This window comes from Nannospalax galili, unplaced genomic scaffold, assembly GCF_000622305.1.
Source record: "Nannospalax galili isolate Female #2095 unplaced genomic scaffold, S.galili_v1.0 scaffold858, whole genome shotgun sequence".
Lineage (NCBI taxonomy): Eukaryota > Metazoa > Chordata > Mammalia > Rodentia > Spalacidae > Nannospalax > Nannospalax galili.
Genome location: NW_008341877.1, coordinates 36,434 through 61,785, shown reverse-complemented (window position 1 = coordinate 61,785; position 25,352 = coordinate 36,434). Strand labels below are relative to the sequence as shown.

The 25,352-nt window shown below is 44.3% G+C and overlaps 1 protein-coding gene and 1 pseudogene across 1 annotated transcript; one reads left to right on the top strand and one right to left on the bottom strand.

The window, feature by feature from the left end:
- The first annotated feature begins 366 nt into the window (after positions 1-366).
- Positions 367-1,312, top strand: LOC103737698 (annotated as a pseudogene).
- Positions 1,313-9,951: 8,639 nt separating this feature from the next.
- On the bottom strand, positions 9,952-24,744 carry LOC103737713 (KN motif and ankyrin repeat domain-containing protein 1-like). Its single transcript, XM_029565617.1, is given in 8 exon segments — positions 9,952-10,254; positions 10,813-10,911; positions 12,059-12,222; positions 12,225-12,243; positions 12,755-12,897; positions 15,378-15,597; positions 19,492-19,579; positions 24,728-24,744. Coding segments are annotated over 8 exon segments (813 nt in total). The 3' UTR covers positions 9,952-10,191.
- Between the last annotated feature and the right edge of the window lie 608 nt (positions 24,745-25,352).

Genomic DNA, 25,352 nt, shown 5'->3' with positions numbered 1-25,352 from the left:
TCATCTGGATTTGAATATTTTGCATTTACACAGTAGTTCTGAGGTCTCCTTGCACTTGGTAATTGAGCTCAGCCTTTTAATTGCTGCTCAAGAAATTGACACATTCTGCCTGCATTGTGAGCATCTTAAATACCGCCCCCTCCGAGACACACACACACACACACACACACACACACACACACACACACCCACCTGCCTTGGGATCTTACTTGGTAAGGGCCACTAATCATATGTCTCCTTACAATATTTTTGCTCTGGTACAAAAGTAACTTAACGAGGAATTCCCAACGCGAGGCCAGAGCCCTGCATGTGCGACGTAGAGAGACCTCCCAAGGTCTGAGAGTCACTGGAACCACCACAACCACCATGGGGCCCAGGGGGGCGCCAGAGCTCCTGGTGTGGCACCCAGAGGCAGTAGCTTCAGAGGCCTCAGTGCCAGTGGGACTGGAGGTGAAGCTGGGGGCCTTGATGCTGCTCCCGGTGCTCACCCTCCTCTGCAGCCTGGTGCCTGTCTGTGTGCTGCGCTGGCCAGGCACTAACCATGAAGCCTCAGCTTCCAGCCAGGAAGTCCTAAGCCTCATAAGCTGCTTTGCAGGAGGAGCCTTTTTGGCAGCTTATCTTCTGGACCTGTTAACTGACTACCTGGCTACCATAGATGAGGCCTTGGCAGCCCTGCACTTGACACTCCAGTTTCCCCTGCCAGAGTTCATTCTGGCCTTCGGTTTCTTCCTGGTCTTGGTGATGGAACAGATCACACTGGTTTACAAGGGGCAGTCAGGGCCACCGTATCGGGAAGAGATGGGAACAGCAATGGCATGATGGACCAGGGGTCCCCCAGGCAAGCGGAACTCTAGCAGCTCCTTCAGCCCTGCATGCCTGTGTACTGGTCTTCTCCCTAGCCCTGCACTCAGTGTTCGAGGGCCTGGCTGTAGGATCGCAGGGGGACCAGGTTTGGGCAATGGCGCTCTGCCTAGCCTTGCTGCTCTGCAGGGGTATCCTGGCAGTTAGCCTGTCCTTGTGGCTGCTCCAGAGCCACCTACAGGTACAGATGGTAGCTGCTTGTGGGATCCTCTTCTCATGTATGACACCTCTGGGTATTAGACTGGGTGCAGCTCTGGCAGAGTCAGCTGGGCCTCTGCACCAGCTGGCCCAGTCTGTGCTGGAGGGCATGGCAGCTGGCACCTTCCTGTATATCACCTTCCTGGAAATCCTACTCCAGGAGCTCGTCACTTCTGAGCAGAGGATCATCAAGGTCATTCTGCTTCTAGCAGGCTTTGCTCTGCTCACTGGCCTGCTCTTTGTCCAAATCTAAGGTATATTTTAACACTATGAAATAACAAAATAAAAGGTGGTTCAATGATAGGTCATTTGTCTAGTATGAGCGAGGCCTGGGGTTCAGTCCCCAGTACTGTAGCAACAATAGCGTGTGTTTACTGTAGCAACAATAGCGTGTGTATGGTGAGGGGTGGGGGATGAAAAAAGAGAGAAATAGACTGACTTTGAAAGAGAAGACACTTGGTAGGTAAGTTTTGAAATTTTTATAGCCACGGGGCTATAAATATGTTACCAGGAAAAACCATGAGGTGATGATGTCCCACAAGGCCTTCAGCAACCCCTTACATCCTATTGGATAAACTCATTAGAATAGCTAGAGCATGTCCACAACTAGCCACCAGGGGGAGCCGGTAGGTCAGGCCTTATTGAGGAGTAAACTGCTCTGGCCGGGTTAGAGGAAGGGCAGTCCCAGAGAGCAGGACATTTGCTCAGCTCCTTGACAAGTTCCCTTGTGGAGGGGCCACAGGTGCTCACTTATTTTATTTCTTGAACAAACATCAACTTAGTTGATTTAGCAGTATAAATTTTCCCTGGCTTAATATCTCCTGGGAGGGAGGTTGCTCATTTAAATGTGTTGTTTTCTGCTAGTTGTTGGCTTGGTACTTGCACCCTCTTCTTCCTGGAAAAGGGTAGAATTTATCTTCCCCCTCCCTTAAAAAAAAAAAAAAACTACCCTTTGTAAGTGTGTCCAGCTGCCTTGAGACTTGCCGTAAGCCTTACACAGACTTAGCTAACCTGGGAAGTTTCACACTGTCCCCTGTGCTAGGCACCCTCCTTTCTACTCAGCAAATGAGGCTGCCTCTGCTTGCCATTTTAATTCTTGGGAAAATGATGCCCCTAGACGACAGTCCTAGAAGCCACATAGCCTGGTCCTGGGGATGAGGAACCTATGCACAGAGAAGAAAACTTCATGGTGTCCAGAACTAGTCACACTGAGAAGCTCCCTGCCTGCCCTGGGCTTGCTCCCTGCAGCAGATGGCTCATGTTCACCTCAGTATTTATCTGCAAGGGAGACCACAGGCCCTGAGGTGTTTCAGCCTTCCTCTGTGAGCACTGAGGGAATCAGATCATAGAGGGTTTAACTGCATTATCTTTAGAGCATCAGAAGGTAACAGAACTCTCATCCTTACTTTATTACCTCTACCTGTTTCTAAAGGGCTGTTTCTCATGCTTGAAAATGATGCCTATGATGTATGCTCCACCTTTGCAGGATGAAGATGCCTCAGCACTTTGAGGACATTGAGGATGTAGCATCTTCATGGAGCAAGCCAGGACATTAAATGAGCCTTAAGCTAGAAGAATTCTTCTAACTTCATCAGCAAATGATAAAGTGGTTCTCTCTGCCAGCTTCCCTACCCCAACCCTAACACTCAAACACCCTAGCACAGTCCAACCAAAGCAACCCTCAGACACAGGTTAAACTGGGGTTGGCTATCACAGGGTAAGGGGATGCCTATCTGTTTCTTCCTAAAAACCAAGCTAGGTGTACTTATTAAGACAACCTTTGGGAAATTTTATAGGCAAGAATTCAGAACCTATTTTGGAGCCCTTTCCTGTTGGCCCAGGAAGTAGCCATAATTTTCAGTAAGAATAACCCCCAGCCAAGAACTGAGGGAACTCAGAATCCTCTATGATTCTGTCATTAAGGAAACCAAAGGCTATGGCTGTTAGAGTTCCTTAACCTTAATGTTGTCCATTCCTCAATGAGAATTTGCTGGAAAAATGTAGTTCTCACCTGAATGTACCTCACCCCCAAATACCATGTGAAACTACTCCTAAGAATCCACAAAAACATGCTTCTCTCAGTTTGGGTCACCATGACCATAGTTTCTAAGTGGCTGCATTTTCTGTCTTCCACTCCCATTCAGGCAACAGCTGCTTCCAGTCGGGGCTCCCCTGTAGCAACAAGTCCACTGCAATTGAGAACTTGTATCAGGCCTCCACTGTGGGCAAAGCTCTGCAAGTGTCAGTCAGGCTCAGGAGTAGGTAGACCAGATGTGCTGTCTCCACCCTTCCCCACAGGTACTTAAATAGGTTAATAGAAATATGTCTCTTGCACAACCCTGCAGAACTCTTATTGGGGAAGGATCTACGTTAGATTTGTTTCATTCTATGGCTCTAATCCTTTACTTCTTTCTAGCTATAATACACTCTTAGATGTGATTTCACAATTTCTCTCACTAAATAACTTATTTCTCATTCTCCAAGAATTTGGGCGGATTCTGTAACTTGCTTGGGCCAGTAGAAGCCTCCAGAATCCTCATCTCTTTGTTTCTAGCATCTTTGGATGGCCATGAGAACATATGTGGTCAGTCTAGTTCAAGCCTGAACAAAGTTGAATCCTCTCAGCTGCTGAGCAGAGTCAGCCTACATCAGTGGACAGCTGTCAGCCAGAATGGCCAAGGTCAGGAAAGCTACCTCAGTGACCACCCAGGCATGTGAGCAAAGAACGTCTATTGAGGTATGTCACCCAGGCTTTGGGGCCATTGGTTACAAAACACTAATATACTCAAGGGCAATGGACAGGCCCTTTGAAGAGTTGTTAGGAACAATTTTTTTTCCTCCCATATAAAGCAGGTTCCTGTACACTGGTCTTCTCTTGCATTACCCAAGCTGAGTATCTTCCATGGTCTTTTTTTTTTTAATTATCATTTTTATTTTTTGTGTATGAGGGTATTGCTTGCATGTATATAAGTACATCCCTGTCATGCAATGCTGTAGAAGCCAGAAGAGGGCATCAGATCCCCTGGAACTGGAGTTAGCCACCATGTGGGTTCTGGGATTCAAACCCAGGTCCTCTGGAAGAACACCAGAACTCTTAACTGCTGAACCATCTTTCTAGCCCCGTCCATGGGTTTTCAACTCTACAGGTATGTTTAATATGTTGGGAACCAGAAACTAGGCACTCTAAAGTAAAAAGGCACTTGTTATTAAGCATCAAGCAAACGGGCCAAAGCCCACAAGCATGACGCCATGTATTTCCAATGATTTGGATAACACTCCTGCTACCCAGATAGGGCAGGTCATTTGCATGGGTTAGCACTCGTCATGCTGGTACCTGGGTAGAGCTCCTCTCCACATAATCGTTAGCGAAGCACAGACGGTTGAGTTGAGAATGTCATTGGTAAGAAGCGGCAGTGTTTTGCCCTCCTAATTTTAATGTGAGTAAGAAGCACACATACGACTCTGACAGACTATTCCTGAATCCAAGACCCTGTGCTCTGGCAATTGTAGAATTATTGTCCTCTGCCCTACCTATTAAAACATTGTACCAACTAGATATGGTCACTCACAGTTGTAAGCCTAGCCCTTAGGAGGCTGAAGCAAGAGGATTAACATAAATTCAAGGCCAGCGGGAGAACATTGTGAGTACCAAGTGGCCAGTCAGGGCTATATACCAAGATTTTATCAAAAAAAAAAAAAAAAAAAAAGCCCCAAACCAACCAACCAAGCAAATGAAAACAAAAACAAACAAAAACCCAAACAGACAAAAAACAGCAAAACCAAAACAAAATAAGTAAAAAACATACAGACCATGATTGAAAGCTGAGTTTGTAAAATAGACACCATGCTTCTAGGCATTTGATTATGTATTTGGCCTTATATCTTGACAGTGATTGAATGATGCATACGTCATTAATATTCTTTTGGTAATCAAGGCCATCCATCAATCAGTCTCAACAACTATACTTCCTAGAAGCATCCTATGTCAGAGATTAATTTATGGATGGGGAGGATGTAAACAAGTTGGCTCCAGTGTCCCTACGAAACAATGATTTCTTTTGTTTTTCTCATCTCACCTCATCTCTGACTCTAGAGTTGTGACATGTCCTGCTTTTAGACTAGGGAATATCATGAGTTTGCTTCTGGTCATGAGAGCCCAATGTCTTTTCCTCATAGATGTGTCTGCCTCAGCTGCTGGCATGCACATCTAGTGGTCCCTATCCTGGCTCCATAAGGACCATTGTGTGCTTCTGCCCAGTGGCATCTGTTGAGAGGACAGCTGTGCGGTTCGCTGAGTCTCCCTTGCTGGGGCTTCAGGGAAGACTGACTGGGCTCTGAAGGAGCATTCACCAGAGAATGAGCGCCCACAGACTCTGAAATGAGCATCAAGGAGGGGTCTTTCTAAGTAAATGTGTGGGTCTTTTTTTTTCCTTATAAGACTGCAATGATTCAAGTCACGAGCTCTGAGCAAATTCTAAAACCCAGTTCTGAATGAATACAGGATTTATAAACACAGAATATATTGTCCAAGTGGTAAAAAGAAAACACTTGTCATTAGGCAAAGACATCTTTGCAATACTGTTTTTAAACTGGGGAACAAAAATTCCACAGGGGACACTCTACCTATATTAGTTTAGTTTCTGAAATATGCAAGAGAACCCAACAGAGATGCTAAACACAGATACACACCCCCTCCAGGAGTCCTCTCAGACTCCTAGGAGTTGTCAGACCCCTGGAGTATGCTCAGACAGACCCTGATGTAAGGGAAGGTCTACTTATAATGCTGCTTAGTACTTACCCTAGAGCAGTACTTCCCCAGCGGCCTCTAAACCAGTAGCAAGAATCTGGGAATGTGCCAGAAATACTCATTTCTGGGCATTTCCTAGACATTCTAAACTGGAATTTCTGGGGTTGGTTCACAAGCCCTCCAGGTAGTCTGTGCACACTGGAGCAGCAAGATTCAAAGATACAATCTGTCCCCAGCGTACACAGAAAATGGCTTTTCTTTCAACAAGAAGCTTTGTCTTCAGTAGCCTGAGGCATCCATTGTACATAGTAGGTGATTCCTCTTTGTAACTAGGATGGTTACTGGTGTGTGTCATTCTGGGATTAAGAAAACAGTCATTCAAATTTTCTGGTGTTTTCTGTCTATTAGGGAGTCCCCAGTGATAGTTTCATTGTCTACATCAACTAAGTGATTTGGTTTCAACAGCAGTTCACTTCTAGAAACCAACTTCTAGATTAATCAGGAAAACTTCAGTCATGCTATAGTTAAAAAACCCTCTCAAACCTCCCTGACTTAACATGACATACCCATAACACAGTTTCCACTCCCCACAGTCACTCAAGGTTGATGTTAATGGGACATCCAATTTGGCACATGCATTCATGATCACCACACCAGGGCTCAGGATATGGTACACCCCATGCCAGGCCACAGGATATAGAACACTCCATGCCTTTACAATGGCTTTAAAATTTTTATAATTTTTAATATAGGTGTATGAGTACATTGTGTCATGTAATGCCCACGGTGGTCAGAAGAGGACATCAGATTCTCTAGAACCGGAGTTACAGAGCATTATTAGACATCATGTGGGTGCTGGAAACTGAACCCAGGTCTTCTGCAAGAACAGCCAGTGCTCTTAACTGCTGAGCCATCTCTCCAGCCCCAACAAGGGCTTTTAAAGCTTCCATCTGGAGTTGACACATCCCTTCCACTGATGTGGCATTGATACATCACGGGACTATGTTTAACTTCAGAATCCAACGGGAGGTACATCCTATTCTGCTCTGTTTATAAAAGCACTGGAGTATCCGAGAACAGCTCTGCTGACTGGATCTGAGGTTGTGAGCAATCCAGGGCACCCCTGGTGAGCAAAGTGGTGAACTAACATTACAGAATGAGGGGGCCAAGAACTTCAGGTTCATATCACCCACTACCTCTCTGTACCTACTGACCTTCAGCTCTAACCCCCCAACCCATCCTCAGATCTTTGATCAAACTTTTTCCTTTTATTAACTAAAGGAGATTTTGCCATTAATAGCCATACGTTGTGAGTACAGTATGAGGCAGTGACAAAGCCAGTAAAATACTGCAGCTGCCACACAGGTGGGAGGTGACCATCACCCAGTGCCACCCAGTGGCACCTATCAGCTCCCTCCCAGTCCTGCCCCTTCCCAGGCATCTCCTCCCCAATGGCTAACTCTCTCCTGACTTTTGACGCCCTTTTATTTATTTTTTTTCCGTTATTCATTTAATTAGTATTCACCAGCCAGGCACTGAACTTCTCAGTCCTGCAGATGATGTTACAAGCCCAAGCACAGAAACTGGTCTTATTGGGTGTTCTGTCAGTGACAGGCTTTTCTGGAAAGTGTTACTTTAGGCAGGATTGGGGGTGGGTGGGTGAGTTCTCCCAGTTCTTGGGGACTCAACTTAGTGGATATTGTCTTTATTATCTGTTTATTTACAAACACCCACTATTTCCTAACAGAGCAGATGTGTTTGCTTCTTGACACATGAGATGTAAGTGGCCCTCCCAGCAGGCACTCAAGTCTTCTGTGGCATTGAGCCACACTGAATGGATGACAGCCAAGCAGCTCCTCCTGCCCATCCACGTCACGTATTTCCTCTTCCCTTTAGCTGCCCTGCCTTACCCTTCTGAAGCTGGCTCAAGGGCCAGGTAAACTGGTTCCTTTTGGGATAGAGCATGGAGAGGAAATGCGCAAGCTTTTTGTAGCTTAAACATTGGATGGGGAGTACCTCTTAAACAGGTTCTGTGGTCTGAAAATGAGGGACTGACTTCCCATGAACTTAATGGAGAGGCACAGGCAGCTGGTTTTCTAAAATGTGAATTACTCCCCAAATGTCCTCTACTTCGAATATTCTGTACCAGTGTGGCACCGTTAAAAGCTGCACTTGGCCGTCCAGTTTCTCTGCAGCATTCTCATCAAATCCAGGGTGGGTATCTCAGGGTATCAGCTGACTTTATCTTTCAAACTCAGCCCCAAACACACCACTAGTGACTCCAGTGAGAGGGAGCGGGGGCCTAAAAAGTCTGCAGTGCTGCAGCCGAGGGTTCAGCCACATCCTTTTGTGGTAACAATCTTCAACAAAATGCACTTTAGTTGTATTTTTATAATCAACTGGCTTCTAAATAACAGTCATGCTGAATAAGAACAGAGTAAACATGTGTAGCAGGATGCCTCCAAAGATGGCGCCGACTCAGAGCCCCGGGATTCAGCGAAAACTCACTTCACCACTTGGTCCACAAATAGCCCAGCAAAAGGAGCCCATGCCTCTGTACCCTGCTTGTGAGCCCAGTGACTGCTGACAGACTGCATGGCGCGGACCAATCAGAAAATGATACGCTGACTAAAGGGTCTTGGGGGCAGAGAAAAGGGAAATATAAGGCCTGTGATTGGTAATTTCCTAATGCAGAATGTAGAATGAAATTGTTTCTGGCTAAGGACCAGCCCCGCATTTACAATATCAATGCCTTTTCTTTCTCAAAAAGAATGAAGAAAATATCAAGGACCACAAACAGCTGAGAAACAGCTCTTTGCTCAAAAGGCATTTTGTGCTATTAAAGGGCAGACAAACCCCAGAGCCACTTCCCTTCACAAATTCCTTGCTCTTATGCTTTAACTTAATTGATTGTACCCATTTCTGCAGATTTGTCCTGGGATGGAATGAACAGCCTAGGAGTCCGGGTCTCCTAGCATCTTCTCTAAAAAAAAAAATGGGCAGTCACCAGTAGTTGTGCCCCACATCAGTTCAGAACTAGCACTCACGCATCTGAGGAGAATTAACTCAGGAGCTCCCTGGAGGTTAGCTGGCTGATAGCAGTATGTATAAGGTCTTAACTTTCAGCTTTGTGACATGCAGCCCAGGGATGTGGAACCTGTGTCACAGAGTCAGACCTGCCCTCTTGGGAGCCTGAGACCAGCAGACAGCACATTTCTTCTCCCTGCCCAATCCATCCATCAGTGTTTGTGACCACTGCTGTACGTCGTCGGAGCCAGGCAGACAGCTGTCAGTGATGAAGAAGGGACAAAGGGAAAGAGCTTAATGAAATTTTATTTTGAAAATAGGGCAAGAGTCTAAGGCACTTCAAACATTTAAATACATTTACAGGACCAAAGCAAATGTGACATGATATAAAGGAATCCATAAGTACACAGGGAACTACACTTGGTAGTTCTACAGGCAAATACAGAGCCCACGCTTCTAACATAATTCAACCTTTATCATTAGATACAGACAGGGTTGTGCAATTGTTAAAAATACGGTAATGTTACACGTAGTTCTTCATGACTTTACTATGGGATATAAAAGTTGAAAATACTGTATCAATTTCATATAGAATTCTTTTATATAAAAAGCTATATAATAATCCTCCTAGATAAACCAACTGAAAACATTTCTTTTTGTAAGTTTATAAGGTTTAAGTGTTCTATCTTCTATTGTTTTAAAACCAAGACTATCAGCCTGGGGCCCAAACTGCTGATGATCAAAGTCAGCTCAAGCTTCTTATTTTAAAAGAAAGACAAAGGCTAGGCATGGCGGCACATGCCTTTAATCCCAGCACTTGGGAGGCAGAGACAGGTGGATCTCTGTGAGTTCCAGCCTGGTCTTCATAGTGAGTTCCAGGCCAGCACCTGGGGGTTACAGGGAGACCCTGTTTCAAAAAAAGACCAAAAGAAAAAAAAAAGAGAGAAATTAACAAAATCATCCTGGAATGGAATACTAGAAGGGCTTCTCAATAGGTCCAACATTTAGTAAGCATAAATATTTGTGGAAAAACTCAAAACTACTATGCCAAGGCGAACCTGACACTTGTTTGTGCTATAGGAGAAGTTCTTATACTGTTTATAAAAGCTGATTAAGCAGCCACAGAGCCAGATTCAAGCCCTACAGAGAGCAGAATGTGAGAGCGAGGCCTGTGTGCAGCTTAGCCATTTCCCAACTGTGCTACATTCCTTGCAAAAGCATCAGTGTTCAGCCTGTGCCTTTCCACTTTTGTGTGCTGCAGCTCAGGCACCGTCCATAAACATTCAGTATCTGTCACCCCAACAAGAACAATTAGCAGCTTCATGGTGGCACATAGGTGGAGAGCTGTTTGTACATAATCAGTCAAAGGAACCTCGGTGGGTGGGACCAGGAGATGTCTTTCTTCCAAGTCTTGGAGTACCCTAGAGACCAGGAAAGGGGGGGAAGTAGAGGTTAATAAGTAACCTCAGGCAGATGCGTCTCCTGGTTCATCGCAGCTAACAACCACCTATGTGTCAGAGCCAGGAGCACTCTGGCCAAGAAGAAGGGGCAGATGTCTACCCACGGCAGGCCTGGCTCCAAGGTCAGCTGCACTTAGCAGGACTTCTCCAGCTGTCCTAGCAATTCAGTCTCCCACTCTGAGTGAACTCCGGGACCACAAGCTGCCCATGGCCAGTTTTAAGAACAGTGTCAGGAGCACAGTGACATGTAGCCATGAGCTCAGCCTGCACTGTGTGGATCATTATACACGGAATGAAAAGTTCCTTATGACAGCCTCTGCCTCCCAAGGATAAACAGGATCTAATTTTGCTTGGGCCTCAGCATGAGGTGGAAATGATGACATCTTAAGTTCTAGACTAAAACCTTCATTCTCAAAATCAACATAAAACCCATGTGGCCTGTCAAATTCCCCAAGGAGGGGGCCCTGCCAGCCCGGTGGATTTTACCCTGTTTGCAAACACCAAATGCCCAACACTAACCGGAGACTGGGCTTTTGCGAAGTTGACGTGAGCATACAGAAGAACGGCGATGTCCTTGTGTCCTGCTTCCAGGGCTATGGAGAGTGCGGTGCTGCCATCCTGAAAATGACATGGCAAGAACAAGCCTGGCTGAGGCTCTCACATCTCAAGACAGCCAGAAGGTAACAAAACTGGTAACGTTCCCCTAAATCTAGCCATCTGTTCAGTCCTTCAGGAAACATTTCTGGGTCTTAAGTGGTAGGGCCTGAGGATGTGGAGATGAACAAAGACAGCCTCTGTCCAAAGGAGACCAAGCAAAAGGACCAAGGATCCCTGCTCCACTTGCTTGGGCTTTGCCTATCAGAGATGGCACAGAGGTCTGTACACCAGGATCCTCAAAAGTGGAGGCTGTCCAAGAACTCCTATCCAACTGTTCTGCCGACCAAAAGGGGCAGCAAGAAAAGGAGGGGTAGAAACTCTAGCTTCCCATCTTCATATAATCACAAATGACAGGTGAGCAACATGGTGAGCACCTCAGGGCAAGGACACTGTGATCCCAGAGCCCACAGCACCTCTACCTGTAGTTTACATCCATGTACAAGTGCGCCATGCTGGCAGCTTGCATGCATGAATCTTACGGAAATAACAGGGAAACACTGCTTATGGGAAAGAGATACTTTTAGCTAATTGTTCAATTTTGAATAAATTGCAGGGCCCGAGACAGATAAGAAGGAACACCAAGGCAAAGAACAGTACAGCTTATTTCTTTCCTAGTCTTGAAATAAGGACTCTCCTTTGGTCACATGCAATAGGAAATGATTCCCATGTGGTCTAAGTGTTCTTCCCTCCCACGCTAAGAATCTTGGGAGTTGCTTTCCTTCTGGAGGTCTGGTGAGTGCTCTCCTACTTGAATATGGATACGCAGGTAATCAGCTGACCAGCCAGGATTTCTGGAGGTCCCTGTAGCTCCATGGATGCCAATTACTAAGCTACATGTTTTCGGCAAGAGAGAAAACCAAGCAAAACCCCAAACGCATGGAACAGATACTGGTCTGGAGGAAGAGTAACTTGGAAACTCTCACTCCCTGGGGGAAGGGAAGGGAATATTGTGTACGCCTGAGGAGGGAAGCAGTTGCCCTTCCACACAGTGAAAGCCTCTGGTGCTTTGCCCTGGGCCCAGGCAGGATCTAGAATTTATGTCAAAGGAGGCCTGGGCACCAACACTAGTCCAGAAGAAGCAAGAAGGAGAGGGCCCACACCCGCTCACGTTGTCTTCTAGGTGGCCCTTGCAGCCCGGCTGGGCCAGCAACAACTTGACAATCTCCATGTGCCCGTGCTCGCTAGCACACATCAGGGCAGTGGAATCCTTGTTGTCCTGGATGTTGACCTCAGCCCCACAGGCCAGCAGGCCCTTCACCATGTCTATTCGTTCATGAGGGCTGTCTGTCCTGCCTATGGAAAAAGATGGTTGGCTTCAGTATAGCCTGAGCAGTAGGGGATGGGGGAAGCATGGAGGCACCGGGAGCCGTGAGGTAAGGAAGATCACACAGAAAGGAATCAGGTTTTAGTTTTGAGGATGTCTCAGTGTAGCAAGGGACTAGAAAGTTCTGAAGAGGTTTAAGGTCAAGCTCTGAACAAACGTAGGCTTGGAACTCTGTGTCTATCATGAACCAGGACAGCAAGGTGATTGTGAGTCAGCAGGCAATGAGTGTATGATGGGGTTCCCACATGGGGATCCCATATAGGGAAGGCCTCATATAAACAGGCAGGTTTGCAGTTTTCTTGCAAATTTCCTACAGAGAGCCAGGCAAGGTGAAGTAGGGTGAGGTTCCCTTATGGGACTGAGCACACGTGTCACTGGTGAGTTGGCTGACAGTGCTGCTCCATCAGCCTGCTCAAAGAAGGTTTGTCTGCAGCTACTGGCCAGAGCAGATATGGCAAGCTCAGGAAGCAAGCCACTGACCTGACTGGCTTTGGCATTCACATTTCCACAGCTGAAGAGTTCTTCCACAACCTGCATGTCTTTCTCTGCCTCCACTGCTGCAAGCGCCGCCAGCATGATAGGCATGTACCCTGCCTTGTTCTGGTGGTCGACATTACACACATCTACAAGAAAGTAATCTCTTTAGGGAGAGCCATCCAGCAGCAGCAAGCATTTGCTGGAGGTATGGTGTTTGCAAGAGCCCTGCAAATCAGTAAGCACGCCGGGACTGAGAGAGACTTGGAAAGAAATGAGAGAGATGTTTTCACGTTAAATGTTTCCCCTCCTTGCTCAGAGGGCTGGCAGCAACAGAAATGACAGAAAGCTACAGACTGTGTGTCCTGCCTGAAACTGGTGGTTGAGCTGCAACAGCTTGGAGGTACATGGGGTGGTTCTAAGTGTGCTTGCTCTGACAAGGGCTCTAGAAGTATAGATGTTCAGGAACTCACTGTTCTAGAACAAATGACTGGAGAATTACAAATAAAAGGAGTGTTTGCCAAGGCTGAGCATGGAATATTGAATGTGGTCCTGACCTAGCCCTCTTGAGTTCTGCTGCCCTGAATTTACTACTGCTCAAACTTGTGTGGTCCCTAAAAGCAAAAATTCAATCACATGGCTTCTAACTCTAGGGCTTGTGGTGTAAGATCAATAATAAGGCTATATAAGTCCTCTAAGAAAATGCCCAGGGCCACCAGACTCCAGGGGCTGACTCACTTCTATTCTGTAATTCTTAGGAAGTTTTCTAGAGCTTTAATGAGATGACAGTGGAGAGTATTAGAAAGCATCTTTTAAATATTTTATTATTTTTATTTTGTGTATATGAATGTGAATGTACTGGCTGCATGTGTGTACGTGTACCCATGCCGCGCAATGTTCGTGGAGGTCATAGAGGGTATTGGGTCTCCTGGAACTGGAGTTATGGACAGTTGTTAGCTGCCATGTGAGTGCTGGGAATGGAACCCGGGTCCTGTACAAGAACAGCATTGAGCCATCTCTCCAGCCCTGGAAAACAGCTTTTATACTGAGCATATATCAAATTAAGATAGGACAAGAAGAAAACTATGCTCAGGATCTCAAGCAATCACATAACAGTATGTACAAAAGCACTTATGTGTAAAAAGTATAGACTGTGTGGTAAAGAAGTGGGTGCATATAGTGAGGGAGATCCTCAAACTCTGACCTCTTCAGTCCTTGATGCTGAAGCATTAGAGTCACATTTTATGGAGCCAAAAATTCACCCATAATGGTAAGCAATAAAAGCTAAATACATAAAATGATTAACTAAAACCATTCAACAATGGAATAAATTTAATTTGCCAGGATACCTACTCTGGCTTTCTGAGGGTATAAAAAAAATCATTCATTTCAAGAGTAATCCTGAAATCTTGTTTTCAGTTTCCCTGGATACTATCTACTTCTCTATCTAACAATCACTTGGGCTGACATTATCCCAAGCTGTTTGTAGTCTGGAAAATTTAAAGGGAAGGAGGCCTATAATTCCTTACTGTCAGTTGGAAACAGTTATTCCCTAACATGGGCACTAAAATACAGAGCAAGCAGTCCTAGGAGGTATGTCAGTGAAAGAGCACTTGCCTAGCAAGCAAAGGCCCCAAGTTCTAACTCCAGTACTACCCTCTCCACCCCAAGAAAGGAAAGAAAAGGGAATAAGTAAACTGATAAAAGGAAAAAAATGGTATATGTGCTTGGATTTTTTTCTCTACATTAACCCAATATGCCCAAGATGCAGTCATGAATATCATGCCATTGGATCAAGAAACAGTGAAGGAACTGGACAGTTTCATATCAGGTGTTAACATTGTATCCTCAGTAGACCGAGCTACTGTAAATTCTATATTAGTTACATATCAATACTGTTCCCAATGAGTAAAGTACTTTGGGGATGAATATATGTACAGGTGGCTCCATTAAAACTCCAAGATGAAAGCCCACTATTTCACAAAGAGCCCCTTCTGTACAGTGCTCTCACTTCCTGTATGATGTGACCCATGGCTGTATTTTGGGATGGCAAGTCTCCATTATTTTCACTAATACAGTTCAGAGGTAACTTCCTTTGATTCATGTGATTCTTCAATAATAGTGTACTTTGGCAAGAGCAGAGATTCTACTGTGGTTTTGCTCAGTCCCTATCCTGAGTAACCAATCACTTCTGCAGGGTCACTGAATAGTATTTAGTGTGCAAGGACACATGGAGTGGTCACACACACAAAAACTGTGGCTCTGGGCCTATGGGCAGCATTCTGCCTCCTGAGAGGAAACCAGCCAAACCTGCATGATTCAGTGAGGAGGAAGCGGGAGCCATGTTTATTAGCAGGGGTACACCTCACTTGGAGGCAGCTGATCTGCAGAAAGAATATCTTGAAAACGTCCCTTCAAAATAGATCTGGATTCTGTATCACCCAGGCTTGGTTAACTTCAAGCCTCTCATGTATGTATGACTCAAGAACAATATTCTTGCCAATGTCATGTGGAAGAGCAATGAAGGAGCTTTAAGATGGCCAGAGAACTCAGTCATGGATCAACTGGCTTCATCAAGACAAGTTAAAACCTGAGTGTTGCTAGGGGAAAGGTGGGCCCATCTCCACACCTGTATCCCAAAGCAACTTGACAATCTCGAAGTTGGAGTGCGACACGCTGTAGTGGAGGGCAGTGTTGCCAGTGCCGTCAGCCATGTTGATGATGTAGCAGAGCTCATCTGGGGAGACTGCCTCAAAGGCAGTGATGTAGTCACCCACCATGGCTGGCACAGCTGACTTCTGAATGGACACATGGAACCACTCGTGCTGGAGGGTGTTCAAACAGAACCTCTGCCAAAACACCAAGCTGCCATTAGTTCTACTTACAGGCCTCTCTGAGCCTCAGTGGAAAGCCCAAGTAACATGCCTTTCATAATCACCGTGTGTATACTTAACATCTGCTCTCAAAAGTCAGCGAAGCCAAGAGCCCCAAGAACATCTTCGAACAACAAACTGGAACTTCTTTCTAGTTTTAAACCACACAGTATACATCTGATTCTGAGGTCACATAACCGTGTGTGAGAAAAGTGGGTTTAGAACCAGATGCTCAAAGTCCATATCTGGATTCTACTTCTTATGGACTAATGACCCTGGGGACCTTACTTATTCCACATCTTAGGTCCCATATCTGAAAAGAAAATAATACCCTCTTTTTTACATTGTCTATAGTGAGGATAAAACACTTATATATGACAAAACTTTTGAGCTCTTCATATTACGGAATTAGGCTGGCCTTGAAAATGCTCTTCATGGATATCAGGAAGAAATTTGCCCACCCTCAGTTATCTGCTTCTTTCCAGTCCAGACTAGCTCAACTAGGCCGGGAGACCACAGTGTGCAGCCAGATGATTCTGACTCCAATTCCCAACGTAAACATTTAGCCACAGAGAGAAAACAAAAAGAAGTCTGGAACAAATTTCATTTCTCATTGGGATCATCTGCCTCTTAATGAATGGTTCCTCTCTGACTTCCTTACACTGGACCTTGTTTCATGAAAGATCAAGTTGAAATGAAGTTCACTGTAGATTAGGTATAGCCAGTGCTGGAGATGGAGAGGGCTAATGCATGCCTTTCTCATGTGCCTTTTTAAAAAGATTTATTTACTTATATTTTACGTGTATGAGTGTTTTACCTGCATGTATAAAAGTGTACCACATGCATCCAATGCCCTCAGAGGTCAAAAGAGTTCCTCCCCTGGAACTAGAGAGTTAGATGGTTGTGAGCCACTGTGTGGGTGCTAGGAACAGACCCTGGGTCCTGTGCAAGAGCAGCCACTGCTCTTAACTGCTGAGTCATCTCACCAGTCCCCCATGTGCCTTGTTTTTATGAGGTTATCATTCACATTTACATTGTTTATTCTTTTTTCCAATTTTATTTATTTTAATTTTATATGTATGAGTATATTGCCTACATGTACATAAGTGCACCTATGTCATGCAATGCTCAAGGAGGTCAGAAGAGGGCACTGAACTGGAACTGGAGTTATGAACAGTTGTTAGCTGCCATGTGGGTGCTGAGAACCAAACCTGGATCCTCTGCAAGAGCAGCCAGTGCTCTTAACTGCTGAACATCTCTCCAGCCATTGCTCCATTTAGTCCTTAAAAGTTAAAAAATATATCAGAGAATGATGGTTGGCACTACACCCATGAGGTCTTCTTTTTACTGAAAAGGTGGGATGGGGGTTCTAGAGCATCTCTCTCTTCAGCTTCCTGTAACTGCCTGCTCAGTTTTAGCCCATTCAATAACATTTTTGTCACTCAAAAAGGGTCCTAGCCAGGAAGCAGTGAATCTAAGTTTTCCTCCCTTTCTTCTCTGTCTTCTACACACCCAGGCTTGGAGTCATCATAAAGAAAGAAGGGAAATGATGTCCTCTGACTGTCCTAACTCTGTTACTGCTGAATGGCTGGTGCTGATACGATTTTGGCCTTGTGGCCACCACGTACATGTCCTCTACTTTCACAGGACAACACTTTAAATACTTTTTGCAATGGATGAAAATTCATCCAAGAAGAAAAGGTATGAGTCAGAGTGTCTGACCACTTGGGGGACATAGAATGTTCAGTTCTTCATAAGGTCCTATAACCTAATATTTGGGGAATGGTAAAAGAAAAAAAACTATGATGGCTATAAAATCTGGGGTCCTAAAGCACAGTTTTAAATCAGGTTAAAGATAGTGGGATACAGCGACATTACAGTGACATTTTATGGTTTTACTATCTGTGACCAAGGTATGACCAGTTCGTACTGATAAATATGGACCTGCAGTGGTATGCCGCCTCTTCAGGAGTTTTATTGATATTCCTTTCTGTAAACATCAACGTCATGTTCCCTTTTCACACTATCTAAATGTCAAGACCCATTTAGGTTCTACACAAACAAAGTTGAGAAGACACTAAGTTAAAACACATGCTGTATAATAAGGTAGTATGACTTACTGAAATAAACAAAACAAGGTCTTATACTCATGATCAGGGTGGTCTAAGCTGGGAGTGGTGGCTCATGACTGTAATCCCAGTACCTGGGAAGCTGAGGCAAGAGGACTGTTGGGAGTTCGAGACTGACCTGGGCTACATAGTGAGTTCTAGATCAGCCTGAGCTACAGTGTGAGACTCTGTATTAAAAAGTCAAACAAGCAAAATTGGTTAATCTGGTTCCAGCACTAGTGTGATCTGGTAGCTGTTGCTCTAGAGATACTTTTCTTTTAAAAAAAAATTTTATTTATTATTTTTTAAATTTTATGTGTATGCATGTATTGTCTGCATGTAGGTAAGTGCACCTGTGTCATGCAATGCCTGCGGAGGACAGAAGAGGCTCTGGGATCCCCTGGAAATGGAGTTACAGACAGTTGTTAGCTACCATGTAGGTGCTGGGATTTGAACCCGGGTCTTCTGCAAGAACAACCAATATTCTTAACTGCTGAGCCATCTCTCCAGCCCAAGAGAGATACTTTTTTAAAGTGTATTTTTTTCACATTTGTGTACATATGTATGTGTGTGCACATACCACATGCATGTGTGCAGGTAGGAGGACAACTTATGGAAGTTGATTCTCTCCTTCCACCATGTGTGTCCTAGGAATCAAACTTAGTTTGTCAACTTGGTGGCAAGCACATTTACCCATTGAACCATCTTGCCAGCTCCTTAGAGACACATTTTTAGGGCCTCAGATCCTGGGGCTGGATTTGACTAGTGTGGTCTCATGGACACATGCACTTCTGTACTTCTGTCCAGGCCTGCTGACAGCCACCACCAAATTTTAAGAGTGTGCCAGACCCACAGCATTCCAATTGTATTTGTCACACGTGTGGAAACCTGCTTTTCTAAGATTAGATAATTCTTTAGGTCTCATTTTGTTTTCATAGCTCCATAATCTTGAGAGTCTTGTGAGTGCACCAGCTGCTGACTTAAATGATTTAACATGAAAAGGAGTAAATCTGCTGACATGCAAAAATTCAGATACATGCTATTATAAAATTAATGCAAGAAGTCACATTTTCACAATGCCCTGAAGATGGAGCTGCCAGTCAGAGGTCAGGTTTAGCAGCTGCACATCAAATCTCAGTGTACGACACATTTGGAGACACACCAGATTGACCAGAGCCACGGAAATACCCGTATCTTATGCCCTGCTATTCATGGTCACAAAGGCAAGTGCCCTCTATACAATCTGCCCAGGGAGCACTCACTGTGAATCTCTCACTATGAAATGACAGAGCAGTTATTTTTCTGTTTAAAAATAATGGCCGCCTGCATTCAACATCAGAACCTAATATGTACTTTCATAACTGAAAGGAATGCTGACCTCAGTCTAGATAGGCTTCTTCTGAAAAACTACTCTGGCTTAAAAAAGGTCTGGGATGCTGCTCAGATCAGAAGGTTCTGTGGACAGAAGCACAGTATGTAGAAAGAAGATGGCCTGCAATTAGCCCTTGCATCTTCCTGCAAGTATGCCTCCCAGATACCTCCACCCCAAGAAAAGTACCAGGTGGGTCCAGGATGTCCAAAGCCAGGCCTCAGGGAACAAGTGTGCTCCCTGGGCTGGGAGGCTCGATGCTCATTCTGCCATCCATACCAGAAATGGTTCAGGAGATGCATGCATGCAACAGCTCAGGGGCAGGCTACCATGACCTTGACAGTGCCATCTGGGTATGCTGTACAGACTGGGGATGCTATCATTCAGACTCACCACACCTTTGCTGGTCAAAGCTTTGGGATCGTTTGTGTTATTTTTCAGTAAGTTGCATGCAGATAACATCTTTTCACTTAATTCATATCTAAAAGGAAAAAAATAAAGGTCAATCAGGACTGACCATAAAAGGAAAAGCGATTTTCATCTCAAAGCCCACACCCTTTAATAGGTCATGGCCCTGAACCAGCCTAGGCAGATTGTGATGTTTGGGGACATCACCACACAAAGCAAATACCAAGGTTTTTCATAAGGGTAGCTTTCAGCCACACCAGTTGGGCCTTTAGGACATTATGAAACAACATTAAGAGAATTTTTGTTCCTTTTGCTGTGAGTTCTTAAAAATCTTCTTATTCTTAAGGCATTAAAGAGGTCTAAATTACTACGTATCTGTTATGCTGAACCCACATCTAGTGATTCAACGAGTGTTTGTTCAACACTTGAAAAACTAAAAATCAGATGGTATGGTAAATAAATTATATCTCAATAAAATAATTTTAAAAACTCAAATGATGAGAGATTTCAAACCATTTGAAAACACTTGGAAATATAAAGCAGAAACACCCTATGTTAATGTAGTTAATTTCCACTTGCCAAATGGAAGTCAACTTTTCTAAAATGTTCCAATTTACACTTTACAGAATGAAAAAACATGCTGAAATTTCCACTTTTCCTTATTTTATGAGCAACAAATCTACATTTACTAGTGCCATCTAAAATTCATTCCACTTCTGAGGCACCTGTCTTAGCCAACCAGAGTATGCGGTATTTTATTTCAGCGGCCCCAAGGGTTCCTGGGGACTGCACTGAGGAGCTGGGTTGGTCTGGATGCAAAGGACCAGGAAGAGGAAAGGTCAGCCCCGGCGTCCAGGAAAGAGGCTGCCCAGGAGGCAGAGGGAGGTGAGGGCAGGGCCAGGCACAGAGCTCCCCTGGGAACCCGAGAAGGAACTGAGTTGCTCTGGATGCACAGGACCAGGAAGAAGCGGTTGTGATTCACCAGGTGTCTGGGGCGCCAATACAAGGAATGGGACAGGACCCAGGCTAGGAGGAGAGACCGGAACAGGAGATGGGAGGGTGAGTGAGGCTGGGGGAGGTAAGGCACAGAGGGCCCAATCGACTTACCTTGGAGAGAGAGGCCTGTGGGTTGGAGAGAGAGGCCTGTGGGTCCTGCAGGCCCAGGGAAGCAGAGGGAGGTGAGGGCGGGCCAGGCCCAGAAGCAGTGCTCCTGGGGACCTGAGAAAGAACTGAGTCTCTCTGGATACAAAGGATCAGGAAGAAGCAATGGTGGTTCCCCAGGTGTCTGGGGAGGGGGGTGAGGCTGGGGGAGGGCCCAATCGACTTACCCCGGAGAGAGAAGCCTGCAGGTTGGAGAGAGGCCTCATTAACACATTTTTTTTTAATGTTATGCAGTTTTCAGGAAAATGGATAAAACTGGAAGTAACCATATTAAGAGAATTAAATCAATCTCAGAAAGATAAATATCACATTGTCATTTTTTTAAATCCTAGAGTTTATATAGTCACCTAGATACATAAAATCATGTGTGTCTATATGGTATGGAAGCAGAGTTGAAACAATCCAAGGGAACAAACAGGACCAGCCAGAGGGAGGAGGGAGAGAAAAGAGGTCATGGGCTTATGAGGAGAATATGTTCAAAGAACACTGCGTATTTGTATGAAAATGTTCTTATCAAACCCAGTGCAACGAACCATGTGCAACGAACACACGCCAATTAAATATATTACAAAATTACCATGTGCAATGAACACATGCTAATTAAATATGTTACAAACTTTTTAAAAGAAGCAAGCTTTTTCAGGGATACCGTGAGAATCATCTCAGCAGAGATTAATAGACTCAGAGCTATGTGTTACGTGTAATAAAAAAAAAAAAAAAAAAACAAAGTGAGATTACTTTTGTTTTCTCATGGTGCACTTACTGGCTTATTTTTATTGCACATAATATTGAAATCCAGTGTTCAAAATATGTGTTTATATTACTCATAAGACTACTAACCAGGGGGCTGGAGAGATGGCTCAGCAGTTAAGAGCATTGACTGTTCTATCAGAAGACCCAAGTTGAAATCCCAGCACTCACATGGTCACTAACAACCTTCTATAACTCCAGTTCTGGGGTATACAACGCCCTCTTCTGTCCTCCATGGGCACTGCATAACACATGTAGGCATGGCACTCATACACATAAAATAAAAATAAACAAATCCCCCCCAAAAAGAATATTAACCAGGGGCTGGGGAGATGGCTCAGTGGGTAAAGGCACTTGCTGCCAAACCTGAAAACCTGACTTCAATCCCTGGAACCCACAGGGTGAAAAAAGAGAACAGACTCCCACAAGTTGTCCTCTGATTTACACACCACGGCACATCCTTGGGGGCGAGGGGGAGAGAATAAATATTTTTAAAAAGAAATAGAGAATGCTAAGCAGGATTAAAAGTGTATACTTACATTGAAATCAAGGTTTATTTTATCAGTGCTAGGCACCACTAATTCTTAAACATTCTTTATTCTACAATTAATAAGAGTAAAATATTAATGATTTAAGTAGGCATATTTTTTTTTTAAAGTTTAAGAGCTGCCTTGAAATTAATGAGATATATCCATTTGGATGCCAGGACTGTTGAGTCAAGAAAATTCATCTATGTCAGTCACCTGCTGTAATGATTCTCAGTATATCCAGGGTTCCATGTGCCAAACCTTGTATCAAACACTTTACAGACTTTAATTCACCCTTTATACAGCTTTAATGGGGGAAGCAGAGTAATCTCTCCATGCTTTGCAGAAGAAGACATGAAAGCTAAAGGATGTCGAATCTTTCCCCCAGATCACACAGCTCATGCAGCACAGAGGGCATTCCCCCTTAGCCTTGGCTTCCATGGCATTTTCTTTCATCATTGCATTGGGCAACTGCTCCTGTACTATGTGGACAGCAGCAGGTCTGCTGATCCAAGCTCACAGCTGACAGCACTGAGCTGAGGCTCAGGAGCTCAAACTCTCATAGTATAAATAAGCAGCTGTGACAGTAGTAAGTTATAAATTCTCTGATAAGGCCATGGGTGCACTATAAGAATCTAGGAATGTCTTACAACGGGGCAAATAAAAGTAGACCCCAGACCCAGTGGAGCTCTGGCTCCAATGCCAAGGGCTCATCCATGTCTGCCTCTCTGCCCTTCAGGAGCTTAATCAGAAAACAAAGAATGTACCTCATGTCAGCTCATAGAGTGGCCTGGGGAATAAATGAGTGCCTCTGGGCCTGGGGTTCAGAATGGTAACAGTGGCCAAGAAAGCCTAAGGTAGCATTAGTAAGATCATGGGAGAGTAAGTTACTAAAATGAAGACAGCCACAGATTTCATTTGAGGAGACTTGAAGAGTTGATTTTGAACACATAACAAACAAAACACCAGTAGTTGAGGTACAGTCCAATGAAGCACCTTCCAGACAGCAGAAAGGACCAGGAAATGAAGCTCAGTACAAGGCATGATGTACTGATAGATGTATTTAAAGAGTGAGGTGCATGGACGTTCCAACGGAATCAGAGGGTATGTCCCTGGGAACCTAAGAAAGATGAAAACCTCAGCTGGAGAGCACCTTTCAGACCCCTACACCCATACAGGCGGTCACTGGTTTCCCTTCACCTGTTGAAGGCATTTCTTGTCTTAGATATCATGCTTCATTTGGGATTTATTTTCTATTTAAAATTTGAATCAGAATTGTAAGCCTATAAGATCGTAACAGTTTTCAAATCAATATTCTTCTGGCCTCTTTACCTCTGCCTACAGCAAATAAAATAAAATGTAAATTAAAAATTCAAAATTTTTAAAAAATTAAAAATTGAACTGATGCTGGATTTTAGGCTGTTTGTTGTTTGCTGTCTATTTTAACAGCTACTGGGGGTGAATATGAACGAACCAAGCAACGCAGAATCTCAGCCAGAGACAGCCTACGGCAGAGATAGCACTTCACAGTTTGCGTTTATTAGAGGCGGGCATTGGCGCCATGTAAGACTTTAAAAGAAGTTTGACTGCCACCTTGTGGTAATATATTTTGAGACCCTGACTGGAGCCAGGAGAAAACGTTCTTTCCTTTTTCAAAGAAAACAACAAAGGAGGAAGAAGAAACAGAAGAAGAAAGCCTTGACAAAATAGTTTGAGCTTGTGCAAAAGAAAAGGGCTGTTCACTTTTAGACTATTAGATTGTCCACTGATGGCCTTTGCACAGCATCTTCCCCTTACACTGTGAATGCTTTAATATGTACTAATTAATATGTAAGCATTTGGCTTTTAAACTTTGTGAGTGGTGCAAGTGGGGTGTGTGTGTGTATGTGTGTGTGTGTGTGTGTGTGTGTGTGTGCGTGCGTGCATGTGTGTCCTTGTATGCTAATATGGGCTCCATGTGTGTGGAGGTCAGAGGACAACCTCGGTTTCAGTCCTTACCTTACACCTTGTTTGAAACAGGGTCTTTTGTCATTCTCGGCTGAGCAGCTGGGCCACCTGGTCCACAAGCTTCGGGGATTCTGTCTCCATCTTCATCTTGCTATAGGAACACTGGGATCACAGACTCATGCTACTGTGTCAGCATTCACACGGGTTCTGGGGATCTGAACTCAGGCCCTCATGCTTACATGATACATACTTTACCCACTGGGCCATCTCCCCAGCCTCCAACATTTAATGTTGGCATAACAATACAAGTTTCTAGCTTCTCCTTAAACTCTGACCTGCGAGCATTAGTATACAATAATTGCCAGGAACTACCATAGCACCTCAAAATCTGTACGGGGGTGTTCCAAGGTGCTTCTTGATAGCAAATCTTTTGGGTACCCAAGTACCTTATTCAAAATGCTGTAGTGTTTTCATATAAACGATGTATAAACTTCCACGTAAATCACCTTAGGCTTCTTATAACTGCGTATAAGGGTAGTTGATGCCTATAAACTTGTCAAGCATGCTGTGTTTGTAGTGCAGCTCACCACAGACACTCGCTTTTTGTGTAACTCTCTTGGCTGTTTGGGCATTTTGGTTCACGTCCCTACTTTACAGCAGGAAATGCATGCCCAAAGGCTGCCATGTAATGGAAAGCACAGAACTTGGGATGAAGAACACTTCGTTTCTCGGCGTTGTCACTTCCTAATACACTTTCATTAAAGTATATTAATTTCAGAACAGCGGGTTTCCTGTGACACTTTACACATGCTCACAATGTACCTGACCACACTCACCCCTCTATCATCTCCATTGTTCTTCCTGCCCCAGAGCCTCTTCCTAGTTCGTAATAGTTTCTCTTCTATTCCCCTTCTTTTTTCATGACTATTATTCTAGATTCTACATGTGAGAGAAAAATGTGCAATACTTGTTTTTCTGAGTCTGGCTTATCTCCTGTAACATGATGATATTGACCTCCATATTTACTGTAAATGATGTTGATTTTAGTCTTTATAAATGAATAAAACTCCATTATATATGATCACATTTTCTTTATCCATTCATCTGTTAAGGGATATCAAGGCCAATTCCATAACTTGACTGTTGTGAATAGTGTCATGATAATCACGGATGTGCAAATACCTCTGTTGTACATTAACTTAGATGAATCACATGGTCTATTTAGGTTTCTATAAGATTTTTATTTTTTTATTCTGTTTTATGTGTTTAAGTGTACTGCTTGCATGTGTGTAAGTGTACCTCTGTCCTGCAGTGCCCACAGAGGTCAGAAGAAGGCATTAGAGTCCCCTGGAACTGGAGTTATGAGCAGTTGTTAGCCACCATGTGGGTGCTGGGAATTGAACCCGGGTTTTCTGCAAGAGAAGCCAGTGCTGTTAAACACTGGGCCATCTCTCCTGCCCT